The sequence below is a fragment of the Limulus polyphemus genome, unplaced genomic scaffold (assembly GCF_000517525.1).
Source record: "Limulus polyphemus unplaced genomic scaffold, Limulus_polyphemus-2.1.2 Scaffold4361, whole genome shotgun sequence".
Classification (NCBI taxonomy): domain Eukaryota; kingdom Metazoa; phylum Arthropoda; class Merostomata; order Xiphosura; family Limulidae; genus Limulus; species Limulus polyphemus.
In genome coordinates, this window is record NW_013669971.1 from 63,123 (window position 1) to 76,827 (window position 13,705).

The 13,705-nt window shown below is 30.7% G+C and overlaps 1 protein-coding gene across 1 annotated transcript in view; it reads right to left on the bottom strand.

The window, feature by feature from the left end:
* Nucleotides 1-306: 306 nt before the first annotated feature.
* The window catches only part of LOC111088757 (CAP-Gly domain-containing linker protein 4-like), a 24,358-nt gene continuing 10,959 nt past the window's right edge, over nucleotides 307-13,705 (bottom strand). The window contains exons 3-4 of the mRNA XM_022399662.1: nucleotides 7,287-7,384; nucleotides 307-6,097 (exon numbers count right to left, since the gene is read on the bottom strand). Coding sequence (XP_022255370.1) covers nucleotides 5,892-6,097; nucleotides 7,287-7,384 — 304 coding nt within the window. The 3' untranslated portion in view covers nucleotides 307-5,891. The remainder of the gene's footprint in view (nucleotides 6,098-7,286; nucleotides 7,385-13,705) is intronic.

Sequence of the window (13,705 nt, forward strand, 5' to 3'; positions counted from 1 at the left end):
TAGTAATTTCAGTTAAACCCACTCTGCTTATTAAACTTCATGATTAATAATAATAATGACAAACAGACCAGATTCAATCATATTACAGTAGATATTGGTAGCCAGAGTAAGCATGGACAGCAAAAGTTAAAATTATTTAATAGAACATGTAGAAAAACACCCACTTTTATACTGAGACTTAAGGAAGGAGGACGATTGAAAAAATATATAAACTCCTAAAGAAATTATTAATTAAAATTATTAATATATTTTTGAGCTACTTTATTTTGTGAGAAACAAATATATATAATTATCAACCACTTACAAAATAGATATTGCATCTGCAAAACACCATACAATATGTTTACATTTTGATTTAAAGATAATTGAAAAATCTATTATAAGGATTAAAAAGAATTTTTAAGTTTGTTCTGGATGGTTTAGAACTTTGCTAAACATAAAGAGTGTGAACAATCTTTTTGTGAGTTTTGTAATTTTTTGTAGACTTATAAAAGAATATTTTCCCTCATATTTGTTGAAACTTTACACTATGCAAACAAATTATATTATTTTACAATGGTATTATGGTAAAAAAGCAAAGAGCTAATTAAATTCTTTGTAAGTCAAGGAAACAAACTTTCATAAACAGAACTACAATGCTACAGAATGTCTATTATATTGTGGAATGTTACAAATCCTAATTAACATTATCATACAAAATACTAAGAATTAAATCAACAATGTTATTAATAACAGTTTGAGGTCCATTGATTGTCAATACATATTAATATATACAGTATAACAAATAAAATAAAATCTTTACATATGTATCCTTAAATTTTGTACTTTCAAAATCTGATGACTATAATTTGATAGTAATTGATTTACCCATTGGGAATTTAATGTAAAAAAAAGAAGTCATTATTATACATTAAACTAACTGGTTTTAATTTTCCTTTATTCACCATACTATACCAAACCATTTTAAACAAACTTATAATAGTTTACAACTATAACTTATTAGACTTCATTAAGACTACACAGAATACCTGTCTGAATTAAATATTATTATCCAAGTTACCACTATTAAATCATAACTTAGTAGAAAGAAAGTTATCACACAACCTTTTTTGAATAGATGCTACAAAATGTATAAATTATTTTGCACACTTTCTGAAAATAAACACTAATGTCTCAAAGTTAGAGTTTTTTCAAAGATTTTCAAATTGATACTACTCCATAACTGAAAAAGCTGTAGATGGCAACAGCAACAGACCATATCACTGGATGGTTAGTGATCAAAACTTTGCTAAACATAAAAAGTGTGAACAAACTCTTTATGACTTTGTACTTTTCTACATACTTATAAAAGAACATTCCTCCTTATGTTTGCTGAAACTTTACACAGTGCAAACAAATGGTATTATTTTATAATACCTTGAGATGTTATAAAAACTTTAGAAATCAGAATAAGCAAAACATTAAGATTAGTTTAACTTTGAATTGATATTAAGAGAAAATGAAAAAACAACAACTCCCAAGTTACATTTTTGTTACTTTTGGTCTTTGCTTCATACATTAAATTTGATTAATGAGTATCATGTTTGCACTAATAGGAACTTTTATAAGTTAAAAATTTCAATATTTCAAGGAATATATATATTTCTCGCATATATAAAACAGTTTCACAGAGCATTTCATATATATTCGATTACAATTACTTAACTGTTTATTTTCAACTCTGGAAACATATATATGTTATGAAGTAACAATCCATTCATATTCTAGCATTTTCTGCAGCTTTCTGATGTAGACTTACTACATATTCAAGCCTAATGTGTGTCAGCTTCCACTGTAAAACTTCATCACAATTCACAATCAAGATGTAATGCAACTGAAGATGCTTTCAATCCTGTGTTCACTGTTAAAATTAGCAGTTTACTGTTATGCAACTGGGTGGCCACAAATGTTCAAAGTTGATTAGTGATAGGCAGAAAAGAAAATTATTTTCTGCATCCCGGCTTTTTTTTACCATTTGATTAAACTTGTTCAAATGATAGTGTGGAACATCATCGTTGTTTTCTTTGGGTACTGATTATGCCTATATCACATGTAAAAATCCCCAATCATCAGGTCTAAGCATAACACTATACATTATAAATCTAGTATTCATCCATGTTGTCATATATCTGGTTGCACTTTATGACTTTTCAAAAGCAATTAATTAAGGCATTGCGTACTTGTAAGAATAAAACAAAACATAATCAACTAATCATTTATTAGCAAGAAAATGATCAGTAAGCAGCTGATTTTCTTATCCCTATTCTGAATAGATAATAGCTCAAATCTCCACAAAGAACATAGAGATTTCCATAAGTGAGCATCTCATACAACACAGAAATTCAAGACCTTGCACATGTATGAACTACAAAACTTTATAGACATCTGCATATGGAGATGATCAATGCAAGGAATATACAATGGGAGCTTAAAACCTTCAAAACTGCTACATTCTCTAGTTGAGGACCTGTATATTTAAAATAGCCTGACATGTCTTGTATAAGTCCTACACATATGTACAAACAAACAATCTAAGATAATATATATATATATATTAGATGGCTTAATAACCTGAAAGCAATATATATACAACACTTTCTAAAGTCATCAAAAAGAATAGAGGAAATTACTCACATTTAAATTCATACCAAATAATCAGCTGATTTTCTTACCCTACACTGAATGGAAAATACTCAAATCTCCAGAAACTGAGATCAGAGAATTCTCTCACTTTCTGATGGTATAGTTACCCAATTACACAAACAGATAACAGAGATTATTTACCTTTCAAATAAGTATAACACATCTGGTATATAATCCTGGAATAAATTATATTGAATGGATGAATGAATAAAGCAGAGTAAATTTATATGAAACTTGAATTGTATTGATTGGCAATACACAGTGCAGTAATTGTTAAACTTTAAATTATCAGTACTTTTAAAGCATAACTCATTCTGCTATGATAAACCAATTTCATGATTATTTAATTGTTAAAATTTAAACTATTAGTACTTTTAAACCATAACCCAGATTACTATGATACACCAATTCTGTAATTACTTACTTGTTAAACTTTAAATTATCAGTATTTTTAAACCAAAGTTGCTATGATAAACCAATTTTATAATTATTTCAAATAGTCTATGGTTTATTATAAGTTAAGTTATGTGTCAAATGTATTCTGCCATTTACATAAATATTAAACTTTAAAGTATAAATGCAAAAAAATGTTCAATAAGAAACCTAGTAACAAACCATGATAAATGCACATGAAATATATCTCCTAAAACACACATGTATAATCTTATTAACCAAAATGTTATTAAGTAAACTAACAAGAAAAATATATATTAAAAATATCACATTTACATAATTAATTACTAATCACAACCACTTACCAAGTTACATAATCCATTATCTTATAGCAAGACAAGTCCTAAAAAGTCAGGATTAGACACATGACAAAAAGTTATATGACCCATCACCTTAGAAAACAAAAAAGTATGTAACTTATGTCAATCACAGTCACATAAAAATTACTTGAGTTCACAAGACAAATAAATGTGGCTAATATCAATGTAAAGTTTTATAATTAAAATAAAAGCAATAATTTCACATATAGATCATTTACAAAAACATGACAAAATCATTTCTTTGAATCAGTCACCTACAATTTTTTTTAATATCAAATAGATTTAAGTATTGTGAATTATATATATAACCTGGAAACATTACTGTAAAGCCACATCTCTTCTATAAGTCTTATGAATATCAATTAAATATAGAAAATATGATGCCTCTAAACACAATATAACTACAAAAATAGTGATTGTACAAATAACTATTTTTATATCACATTTCTTCACTGATGATTTAAAGTTGAGTTTTAAACTTATGCTTTATTTATTTATTTCTGGAATGTTTTTGAAATATATTTAGAAATAAATATTTAAAAACTCCTCCTCTAAGAGAACAGTTTAGACAATTACAAAATCAATTATTTTTCATAATTAAGTTATGTAAAATACAGCAAGTTATTCTGTGCTTTTATTTCTCTCACCTTTAAACTTCAACCAGTGAAACAATTTAAATAGTATGACCATGTCACCAAAAAATCTATAAATGCAACACACTTAACAGTGATATCTGACATGTGTTTGTTACAGGCAATCAAATGCTGCAGTGTCACTGTAACATCACATTAAACAAAAATGTGATATCAAATCTCATAAATAAAATTCTCAAGTAATTTGTAAGCAGAAGTAAAGTGTATTATACATGGTTAATTTCTGCATTAAAGTAGAAACAGACTTTCCTAAAACAAACTATGCTAGTACAAACAGTTTGCTAAATTATACAAAGGGGTTGTCTATATCATACTTTTAGTAAAATGTACACACATTCATTCAACATTTTATCTTCATAGTTATCCTAAAGCTACTTCTCATTCACATAATGTTTTTTTAAATGAATAGAATTGTTTATATTGTGGTTATTTTAACAAATATACCCAGCCTAATTTTGGTACAGTACACAAAATTAAATATTTAAAAGAAATCAGTGGTAAATAAATGAAGACCAAGTTTGACTATAAAACACAAACCACATTACACATTTTAAGAGCAAAATAAACAGTACAGCCTATTCTATCTTTGACAGGTGTTGCAATAAAACTTTTTAGAAACAGTTATTTCTTAAACAACTATATGTCTTAACATGTTTGAAATCCATAGCACACTGTACCATGAGATATCAGAAAAAAGTTATAAACAAAAATTTCAAAACTTCATTAACCATATGAAAGATAAATGGATTCTGTCATGAATTCTAATGGTTACAAAAAAATCCATAATACTTATTTGTTTTGTACAATAGATCTTGAAAGTGTTAAAGAGAAAGAATCAATTCACTCTTAAATTAATTTAGAAACAGTGGCTGTTTGTTTCAATTAACACTGAAATTCAGTTATTCATTATTGCCTTTTTCTAATAACTATTTCCACTAATACAACATTACACAAAATTCAGCAACTACATATCCAAATTAAAGCCTACACTACAACAAAAATAATTATTAGCATTTATGCTGCAAGTATTTGTTAAATCAACAATTCAACTCCCAAACTATGACATTTGCTACAACAGAAGTAATGATGTTAATTCTCAGTAACAATTACTATATTCAAAAACAGTAATGGCAAATCTACCATGATAGCAGTATTAATGACATTACCATAGTAATGTTAACAATGACACTAGTGCCACAAGTACTCAAGTCCATCATCAAGAAAACACTTTAGTCCTACTAAAAGTCACAAGCTTCTAACATTGGAAACAGATAAGGCTTTAGACAAACATAAAATCATCCTAGTAGCTCAGTAAATGATTACTGTTATGGATAGGATATGTCAAAATTAGTTAGTAGAAATACATTTTGTATCAAATGAGATACACTGACTTGCATGTTTTTTTACCTCTAAAAAATATGTCAAATATATTTTCTTTTATGTAGTTCAAAAAGATAATAGTACTGCAGATGGATGACGGAACTATCCAATTAGTAACATGTAGTATGGATTTTGCAAAATTTCTCTAAATTTTATCAAAAAACACCAGAGAGAAATTCAAAAACACAGCATGTGATTTGCATCAATTTTAAATCCTTTCCATAAAAACTCTTGACTGAGTTTGCCATCATTTAAACAACAATGGCTCAGTAATAATGTTGGTTTACAACTTAATTATAATTTTTAGTTGAGAAACTCTAAGTTACAAATGAACTGAAACATGACTTCATTAAATCTTAACACCACTAGTAGTGGCATCAGCACTGAAACAAGTTTCTGTACTTTACACACCCTCCCCAATCAGTTTGGAACCATTGATGCCTCTTACTGTAACCCGATTAGGGCGTACAATAAGACCATAGTTGCTCTTGCAGGTGAAATAGCGGTAGCCCTGCACAGAACCGTCATTCTTTCCCCGTGGTGTCCGAAGCTCTACACCCAGCCAAATTCCATCTGTAAACTTCACAGGTCCAATATAACGAACAATTCCTATCATACAGATAGAAGTTAATTTTTCTAAACTCTTAATAGTAATTAAGTACTTCCTAACTTAAAAAGCTTTTTTTATGTACACTACCTATGGAGAGAGAAAACTGAGATAAAAAGATTTAGAATGTCTTTTCCTTGTTTTTGACATAATATTTATAATTGAAAACCTCTTCTATGTGTTATACATGCTTGTAGATTTAAACACTTGTAACACATGGTAAATTGTTGAATCTGGATAGACATTTTTAAACAACATAAAAAAAAACAGTCATACAGTCAATTTTCAAAATTAAATGAAAAAATATGATAGTTTGCTAATAATTAACCATTATAACAAAGACAATACATAATACACTACCAAGTTATTATAATCAAAACAATACACACATACTGTTTAAAAGTTTGATAACACTAAATAGTAAGATAAAGGAAAGTTAGATAGCAGCCACACAAATTTACATAAAAATTAATGAATAATTACTTGCTATATGCAAAGAAGCATTCATGGTAATGATACATGAATGAGTACAAGAGGAATTCGTAGTAATGATACATGAATGAGAGCAAGAAGCACTCGTGGTAATGATACATGAACGAGAGCAAGAAGCACTCGTGGTAATGATACATGAACGAGAGCAAGAAGCACTCGTGGTAATGATACATGAACGAGAGCAAGAAGCACTCGTGGTAATGATACATGAACGAGAGCAAGAAGCACTCGTGGTAATGATACATGAACGAGAGCAAGAAGCACTTATGGTAATGATACATGAATGAGAGCAAGAAGCACCCGTGGTAATGATGCATGAATGAGAGCAAGAAGCACCCGTGGTAATGATGCATGAATGAGAGCAAGAAGTATTCATGGTAATGATACATGAATGGGTACATAGATTTTACAGACACATAGATAGATTTTACAAATTGTTACCACGAACAACAGCAATGTTAATTGTTACCACCCTCTAACTCTGATAACTTAGATATTAAAATAAATTACATCAGTTGTCACAACTACAGCATTACTACATTGTAACCTTAAGTAATAACACTATGTGAAAGATATTCAACATGGTTTTATGCTTATTACTATAACCTAGACAGTTTAACATATATAAAATCTAGGATAAATTTTACTTGATTTACCCATTGAATGATAAACATTAATCCTGGGATAATTGTTACTCACCCAGCTCATTATGTACAAATACATGCATTCCAATAGTAAGCCAGCAGCCTTTTTGTGAACTAAAAGAAGAGGATTCCAGGGATCTAGTTTTGTTAGTCCTATGTGTAGAAAAGAAAAAAAAATCATAATTCATTAATAGAACCTTTTAACTGTGTATGAATATGATGGTGGAGTTAATCTTACAGTGCAGACATTACAACTTACTACAATTTTGTACTCACAAAAATAAATTTTTTACAGCCTTTTGAACTCTGTATGTATATGTAACATGTATTATAAATTTATTTGTCATGAGACAATAATATTAGACCTATTACATTTACAAACAGTGTATTCTTAATCTAGTCCCTTTGGGATTTTCAAGGATCAGAAGAGTGTATATAACAAATAACAAAGATATAACAAATATAGTGTGATTGGAAAATAAACATGTTTGTTGCACATGGGAATCTACATGTAGGTACATGATCTATTAATATTCTGGATTATAAACATTCAGGAACATGATCTTTTAATATTCTGGATTATAAATATATTATTTGTTACAGCTGTAAATCCAAGTGTACGAACATTATCTATTAACATTCTGGAGTTGATTTTCTTACAATGAAAATAGATTTCCAATTGATACCTGCCCTCTAACATATTGAAAAGAAATTCTTGCTTAACATACTAGACTTTATACCCCCAAGTTCAACCTGCGCATTTAGCATGTATAGAGTATGTGATGACCCCCAACCAATAGGAGCATGACACACCCTCTAGGAGAAGCTGGCACCTTTGTACTACTTTTAAGTGAACCTCACTTTCGAGATTAGGCCCACAAGATCAAATGAAGACCAGAAGTGGGGAGGAAGGATGAAAATGTGTGAGAGGTGATACGTATCTATCAGAAATCTATTTTCATCGTAAGAAAATGATAACTTCCAATATGATACATACCTCTTCTCAAACAACAGCTAGAATACCACACTGAGCCAGCAGAGGGACCAATGTAACATAAAACAAGAGACACCCTACAGAAAGCATCCATAGAGAATCGAACAGGTGTGCTCAAGTAAGTGAATGTAAGTATAGGTATGGAATAGGTATGATCTTTGCCCTAGAAGAATTGGAATGTCATGAAATGGGCAGCATTGAGGCCTGGATAAATAAAAAAAAAGGCCTCAGAAAACAATCTACCCAACCCCAATCATACAGGCAACATTCCACGTCCTGTCCTCAGTATTACGAGGTGGGGGACTGCACATAATATCAAAACCAGTAGATACATCGACCACAACCATAAGTAAACAGAGTGCTATACTGCAAACATCTGGAATTATGATGAGGAAGTAAGCAAACAGCAACCTCTGGAAAAACTTCATAATCAACCATAGAAGACAGGAGTACAACAAACCAAACCTGAAATTACAGGGCACTGTCTAAGCCTCAACTCAACCATAAGAGCAGGAAGTCATCCTGTACAGGAAAAGAACAAGTCCAACTCAACCATAAGAGCAGGGAAGGAACCACGTTCATCTGGCATTACAAGTAGGATGAGGAATGCCTGCTCAACTGTAGGAACAGGGCATATGATGTCTTGCAACCAGTGTTACGAGGAAAACAAAGTCCCCCAAGCTCAACTATAGGAGCAGAGAAATGAAACATGCTGCAACCAGAATTACCAAGAAGGGGGGGCTTCTACCAGACTCAATCATAGGAACAGGACATTATCTACCTGAACCCAGTATTATTAGGAGGGTCCAGCTCCCACTTACAATAGCACCTCTGAGAATAAACCTCCAGAAAGTACAATGAAGGAGAGTTCCAAGCATTACCCTATTCTCAATTGAGTGTACTAATATGTAATATTACGACTTGAGGTCAAAAGTCATGAAGAAGCCTCCAAAGTCCACAACCCTAGCAGCTAGGAACTAGTAAGTGGCAATGATAAAAACTTCCTAACTCCAGTTCAGCAAAGGAGGAGTAAAGGGCGGTGGGGAGTCTGGAGGAGCATCATACTGGAGAAAGTGCCAATCCTTTGACTAAATAAATCAGGAGCAGTCTGCTTTTTAAAATAAGGTTTGTTACAAATGAGAAACTACATACAGAAATATGATTTATTAACATTTTGGATGTTTAAACAATGTTACAGACATGAATTTAGTAACAACTTTACTTTCAGATGTATATATAAATTATTTGCTGCCAATGGCAAAATTTGATCTATTATCTTTGTGATTGTATAAACATGCTTTGTTATAGACAAAAGTATATTACTGTAGCAGGTGCTAATAAGGCACTTTTTAACAACTCAAGATACCACAAAAACTAAATCCTTGACCATAATCAGTTAGAGTTCAAGGTAATTAAAGCTTTTCATATGCTACCTTATGTAGGTCAGCTATTTCAATCTCCTATACTTCCAAATTTTGTCTTCACAAGTAGGAACATGCTATAGCTGTAAATGAATGACTATTTTCTCACTCTTTCAATTCTGGGTGTTGATGAGAAATTTGTTAAATTGTGTGCAACTGAAAGATTATCAAGAATGCATTATAACTATAAATATAACAATGACAGTTAGAAATAAAATTAATGTTCACCAGAAAAAAAAAAAAGAACCTTTACTAAAACACACATACACAAAAGAAGCAGAGGGCACTACAGAACAGAGTTGGAAAATAAGCTGTCATTGTTAAATTTTTGAATATTATCATTTGTAGTACCTTTATGTTAAGTAACAAAAGAATAACTAGATTTAGTAAGATTGGTAAGTGAAAAGACTAGGGTTAATGTTTCACATTAGAACTTAGTGGTGTAACCTGTACTACAATGTTACATTAATAATGGTTGGAGATGGCTTGAATGGGTAATGAAGAAAAACTCTAATACAAGTTTAACATAACAGCAAATGTACAACTTTTCGACAAGGTTTTGTCACCATCAGGTACAAGTAATTTACACTGACACTGATATATATATATATATATATATACAGTATTGAACAAAGAGGTCAAAAGTCCGGATGCTGTTGCAAAACTTGGAAGAGGTATCTTGGCACCCCAGGGTGTTGGTTTAGAGTAAGGTTGTTTTGTTCAATTAAGATGGATTCCTTGATTTTTCATTTGTTTATGTTGGATTCTTTGTTTAAAATGATTGTGTTTTTAATAGATATACCATGATTTTTTTGAGTTGCAATGGTGAAAAACATGGGACGTTTTTTTATTGTGTTCTGTCAATCTGGTTTCTAATTTTCTTCCTGTTTCTTTGATGTAGAATTCTGGGCAGTTAGATTAGGCTTAGGATGTGTAATGATACTTTAGGCTTAGCTATAATTCAACTTACTGGAAAATTGTAAAACAAGTTAAATACATTGTTTTATTAAACAAATACAATCTAAAGACTAGTTAATTTTCTATATGTTTTAAGGATTATCTTATTTACATGACTTTAGTCTAGATCCATTAGTATTATATAAACATCAAATAAAGTAAAGAACAGTTATTTATCACTTTATAAAATTAAAGATAAACTTAATTACTTTAGTGTGGACACAAAGTAGTGATAAAATACTGTAATATATTTGATTCTAAAATGGCAGGCTTTACAGTGTTGGCAATACTACTGGTATTTAGTAATAGTATTGAACATTTATTTCCAAGCTACAAATACAATGGTTAAGACTAGTGACAGTTTGTTAGGTGTGATGGGTGCAATGAATGGGTATTATTTTGGAACTCCGAACTGGTATGTACTTTTAAGGAAGCTAGTAATGAAAATGTGCAATTTGTTTGTAGAGCTTATAGGTTGGAGGCTATCCTAATTAAAGCAGAGGCAATAGATAAAAATAGGGTATATTGTAGGAATACATCAGGTAGTTAGAAAGAGTACAGTTAGGGTTAAAACTACAAGTAGTGGATTTAATTGTAATGAGCCTATTTTATTGAGAAATAGATTCCAGCTCTTGGCTTATGAAGATGAGGAACTATTGGAGGGAAAGAAAATAAAATGAAGGATGTGGATGATAAACTACAGGAAGTTACCGTTATGGGTGATTCCTTAACAAGGATAAGATAATCTGAAGGGTAAATAGGGAGAAAAGAATTAGATTATGCTACCCAGGGGCACAAGTGGAGGATATAACTGACAGAGCAAAAAATATAATAACTGGGGCTAGTAATGATGCAGTTTTTATTGTGCATGTAGGGGCTAATGATGTAGGGAAAGTAGGTTAGAGGAGCTAATTAATAAGTACGAGGGGTTGATAAAGGCATTTAATTAAAGAAAAAGGCCATAACTTAACTATGTCAGGGATACTGTCAAGAATTAGTTGTGGAGGTGAAATTATGAGTAGGTCACTATGGGTAAATTCTAGGCTTAGGTTAACATGTAAGGATGAGCAGATAAGCTGGCTGGACTTGTGTGATCAGTTCAGTGGGAAAAGGGAGCTTTTTGGAATGGATAAGTTACATGGCTTGTTTGCAAGGGCTATTAACTCTGTTGTAAGGGAAGTTTTAAACTAAGACCAGACAGTGCTGAGGGCCAGGATAAACTACAAGCAAAAATAATTAAATGTTGAGAAAAGTTTAGCATAGGAAACGAGCATAGAAGTAGTTCTAAGGATAGGCATAATTGTTACTATTGTAATGCTAGAAGTATAAGAAATAAAATAGATAACTTTAAGTCACTGGTAGGAATGGAGGATTTTGATAAACGGAATAACTGAAACATGATCGTGAATAAAGGATGTATCTGCAAAACATACAATTGTCTTCCGAAACATGGTTAAATGTTGATGATGTTGATGACAGAAATTCCTTTGAAATACAGGGTTATAGGATATTTAATGAGGATAGATTACTAAGGAGAGGGGAGGAGTAGTTATATATGTAAAATGGGAGTTACATCCTGTTGAAAATTGAGGATATCAAAGATAACAGCAAGGAGATTGAATTCATTTGGGTTTTTATTAGAAGACATAAAGAGAAAAGGCTTTTAGTGGGAATTTTTTACAGACCACCAGTTAATACTGATGAAATTAATGAGAAACGTTACAGTCTGATTAAGATTCAAGCTGTTAATAATTATGGGTGATTTTAATTCCAGGCATATAGATTGGGAAACATTCGAGTCAAACCTTGAGGGAGAAAGGTTTTTGGAAATTGTTCAAGATGGTTTTCTTCACCAATTAGTGAAGAAACCTACTAAAAACAATGCTATTTTAGATTTATTGTTAACTTCTAATATAGAAATTGTTGAGAGGGTGAAAATTGGGGAACATCTGTGTGCAAGTGATCATTGCTTTATTAGGTTCGATGTTTTGCTGCATATGGATATCAGAAATAATGATATTTTGGTTAAAAATTTCAAAAAAGTAAATTTTGAAGGAATGTGACAAAAATTATCTGTTGTGAATTGGGCATCTGAGTTATTTAGACAAACTGAGCAAATGTAGAAAATTTTTAAATATTCAAGGTAAACACATTCCTTATGGAAAGAAAAGGGCAGATGCTAGTAAAAAACCATGTTGGCTAACAAAGAATACAAGAAATAAAATTAAAGAAAAGCATCAAATATTTCAATTGGTTGGTTTGATGGGAGATTTGGAGGATTATAGAGCATCAAAAAAGTTGGTCAAAGGAAATTAGGACATCAAAGATGATGTATGGAAAGAGGTTGGCTGAAAATGTAAAAATTAACAATAAATTTATTTTAATATATTAAGGATAAACAAAATGTTAATATGGGGGTAAACCCTTAAGGGATGATACAGAAAGGCTTGTATCTGTTAGATATAGAAGACTGTTTAGTGTAAGAGTTATTATTTATTTCATTTAGTGATTTAATATTTAATGATTATTTAGTTATCATAACAAGTGTTTACAGTTAATTATTTTAAAAGTGATAGTTATGACAAATTTTGTTACGTAACTCGGTAAAAGTCTTATATGTTGTGTGTGTAGTTCAATTGTTGTACACTGACATCACATTACTCAGACCCTCTTTACTTTTTTTGTTGCCTTAAGTGAATATTGTTACATCATAGCATCTTGTAGATTGTAGAAAGTTCTAGGCCTCAGTTGGAAAAAGGTATAAATATAGGCTACCAAGTGTGTGCAGATCAAGTGAAGTTCAGTCAAGAAAAAAGTTAGTTAGTTAATTCTTTCAGCACAGGCTCGGTCCTTGGGACCAACCTCAACCATTTTGTGCTAGTTATAGTTTTCATGCTATAACCTTTAAATTAGTAAGCGTATGTTCATGAAATTTGGCAGATTATCAATAAACATTACAAGGCTTTCATACGCAAAACATCAGATTTTTTTATTAAGTCTTAGAGTTTATTAAGACTTGTTTTTCTCATGTCTTTTTTTTTTCTATTCGCATGTTGCCACTCCAACATGCAAAGTAATTTTCATTTTAAGATAAAAAATACT